General features: G+C 41.6%; 1 protein-coding gene across 1 annotated transcript in view; it reads right to left on the bottom strand.

Annotated features, from left to right (window-relative positions):
• The window catches only part of SARC_07691 (replication factor C subunit 5), a 5266-nt gene extending 2466 nt beyond the window's left edge, over window positions 1-2800 (bottom strand). The window contains exons 1-3 of the mRNA XM_014298358.1: window positions 2412-2800; window positions 851-924; window positions 443-602 (exon numbers count right to left, since the gene is read on the bottom strand). Of these exons, the coding sequence (XP_014153833.1) occupies window positions 443-602; window positions 851-924; window positions 2412-2785 (608 nt within the window). The 5' untranslated portion in view covers window positions 2786-2800. The remainder of the gene's footprint in view (window positions 1-442; window positions 603-850; window positions 925-2411) is intronic.
• Window positions 2801-2828: the final 28 nt, after the last annotated feature.

The following is a 2828-nucleotide window of genomic DNA, read 5'->3' as shown; positions in this document are numbered from 1 at the left end:
GTATATATATAAATATATAGCATACTTCTTACAGATCTGGACGTGGCGACAATACAAGTAAATACTCAATGGGGTTGTTAATCTCGTACACATACAAGATACAGTCCTCTACTAAGATACTAGTATTATGAACCGCAAATTCACGCACATACATGGCATGCCTCCTTGGTGCGCATACGAATTCGCTAGATTCATTTCACAAACATTAAAATATACAGCTCGGATGCGACTGGCTCCTTCAATCGAAACCCTCCACATACACACATGACATAGTCTCCTGACGCGGGAATCAGTTTCATACTGGATCAACCTCGTGTTCACATCGCAAACGTCTTCGATACGATCACGACTCTTATGATGAACATATATCAAATACACCGCAAACATGCACCACTGTCGTTATATCGACTCACAGCGACTTTCACGCACACAAAATGCATACTTTTCAGAGGCGACTACGTGCTGTAATCGATCCTCCATCTGTTCTACGGCCAGTGGTGCGAACCGGAAACTTGTACAACGAGATTGTACCGCCGGGATGATCTTGGATACATAGTTGCATATGAGGCAGAATCTAACATTCTTTGTGTATTTCTCAATGACTGGGGCGAGGAAGTGGGAAATCGGGAATGAGGATCAGTATACGTTTTTCCGTTGCTTGGATATCCGTTAAGATGAACAATAGCAAGCAGGAATGACAAATCCTGTACGGCACATCAGCTACTGTTTTGTATGCCTACGAACGAAATAATCGGTGGTAAAAGACACAGCTTTTTATTGCCACGATTTGCACTGCTCGCGCACCCCTATGCATCAGGTAGCACTGGATAACACAGCCATCTCATCTTACCTCGTCTGAGAGCAGCCTGTGCTGCATTCGTCATCGCATCGGCTTCATCCAGTATAATCAATTTGTAGCCTGAACTACAGTAGAGCAAGGTACACGATTCAAGTAAGTATTAGTTCCTATACTTTCTGGTTAGTGTTGTCTTTTGATAAGAAGTAGAAACAGACTAACGGTCCACTTGGCACTGACATAAAAGTCTCGAGACAGTTCCCCTAACAGATGAGTATGAGCATCTCCTAATCATACTACGTGTGCCAGGGTGAACGAATTCGACCAGATTGGCAGACCAAAAGTACTTCCGATCCGATCAGCACTGATCAAATGCGAAGTCCGCCATACATTGATATGATTCAATCTGAGATACTTCGGTTATTTGGTACCGTGAAAAACATTGTTTGAGAACACTATTTGTACTCTAGGAAGGAAAATCGATTTCCCTTTTTGACGAATGAGCAAATCAGAGCACATATGGTTGCAGATGAGAGTAGTCCTGGAAGATATACAAACGGTATATCCAAAGCTGCATCGGTGTGAACAGAAGGCGAGTCAAGGGTTTAAAGTTGTTAATTACTCGGTAAAAGTTCACACCGCATATATATTCACTTTGCATGCTTTGTTCTTTATGAGTAGTTTTGGGTAGATTAATGACATGTGCGCAGCTCAAATTACGGACAGGGATGTGCAATCATATGCATGTGTTATCCGAATAGAAATAGATAAACTAGTCATATATACGCAGCTCAAGTTAGGATAGAAAAGTGCGATTTTATGCAGACGTACTGAAGTGAAATAGCTGTTGAATAAACAAACACACTAGTAAGCGTGTGTACTCATGTGCTCACAAGACGTGTTCTTATACAAAAAGCCACTTCATTCACTATTTTTCAAGCGTGCATGCGAATGTGTATATCCGGTAAATGGTTAAGTGATTATTTGTCCGATTCGATAAGTAGTCAAGTGTAGAGACATCAATAAGCCAAGAGGAAGGGCAAAACTATCGGGTCTTTGTACATCCGAAGCCATTGTAAACAGGAAAAAAGCAGTGTACTTGTGATTTTATACACAGACTATGCCTAAATCAATCCATAAAACATACACATACTATTGTGCATCGGCAACTCGTGAAGCCTAAGAAGAACCACTGCGAGCGATCACGCTTATTCTATGACAATGGCGCAACGAGACAGCATCCCCGCACACAATACTGAGAACACAATTAAACTTTTAAGTCTTAGAATTACCAAAAATGTAAACTCAAATCAGCGATTGTGAGAAAGCAAGTCGCAGGAGATCAAGCACAACATTGTCAAGGCATGATATATATCACATGTAGACGTATGCCTTGGCGCACAACTGTGCACGCATGAGACGTCCGACAAAACTTATATCTAATGTAAATGAGCATGCTCTTAGGTGCAAAACTACGCACACACCGTATTTGAATCCCATGTGTATGGGTATACGTCTGGTCACACAACTGATACAATGGACGTTAAACAGTAAAAGTACTTAAAGCTAATGTATATAGACAATCATGATGATGTATATCTCATCATATACACACCTAAAAATAGTCCTCGTGCTCGCAAAGGACTTAATCTTCTCCCTGACCACATCAATACCACGGTCGTCACTGGCATTCAATTCCAGGATCATATTCTTATACTTGGGCCCGTATATTTGCTGGGCTACAGCCAATATAGTCGACGTCTTTCCAGTACCTGGGGGACCATAGAACAGCATGTGTGGCACTCTATCCTCCTTGATAAATGTCTGTATAGTACTTATTATATCTGTGTGTGAAACCAAATCATCCATACATTTGGGTCTGTATTTCTCCACCCAGGGTAGCTGTACTTTGTCGCGTGGCTCCTCATCTGTGTGATTGACTTCGGCTTTGCCCTTGCCTTTGTCGTCGTCACTGCTCATGCCCATCATCTATAAGGATGCGAGTTTGTATATATGTATGTATTTGTACACG

This window comes from Sphaeroforma arctica (genome assembly GCF_001186125.1).
Source record: "Sphaeroforma arctica JP610 unplaced genomic scaffold supercont1.626, whole genome shotgun sequence".
Taxonomy (NCBI): Eukaryota; class Ichthyosporea; order Ichthyophonida; genus Sphaeroforma; species Sphaeroforma arctica.
The sequence above is the reverse complement of the archived record's forward strand: the minus strand, read 5'-3'. Positions and strand labels throughout refer to the sequence as shown.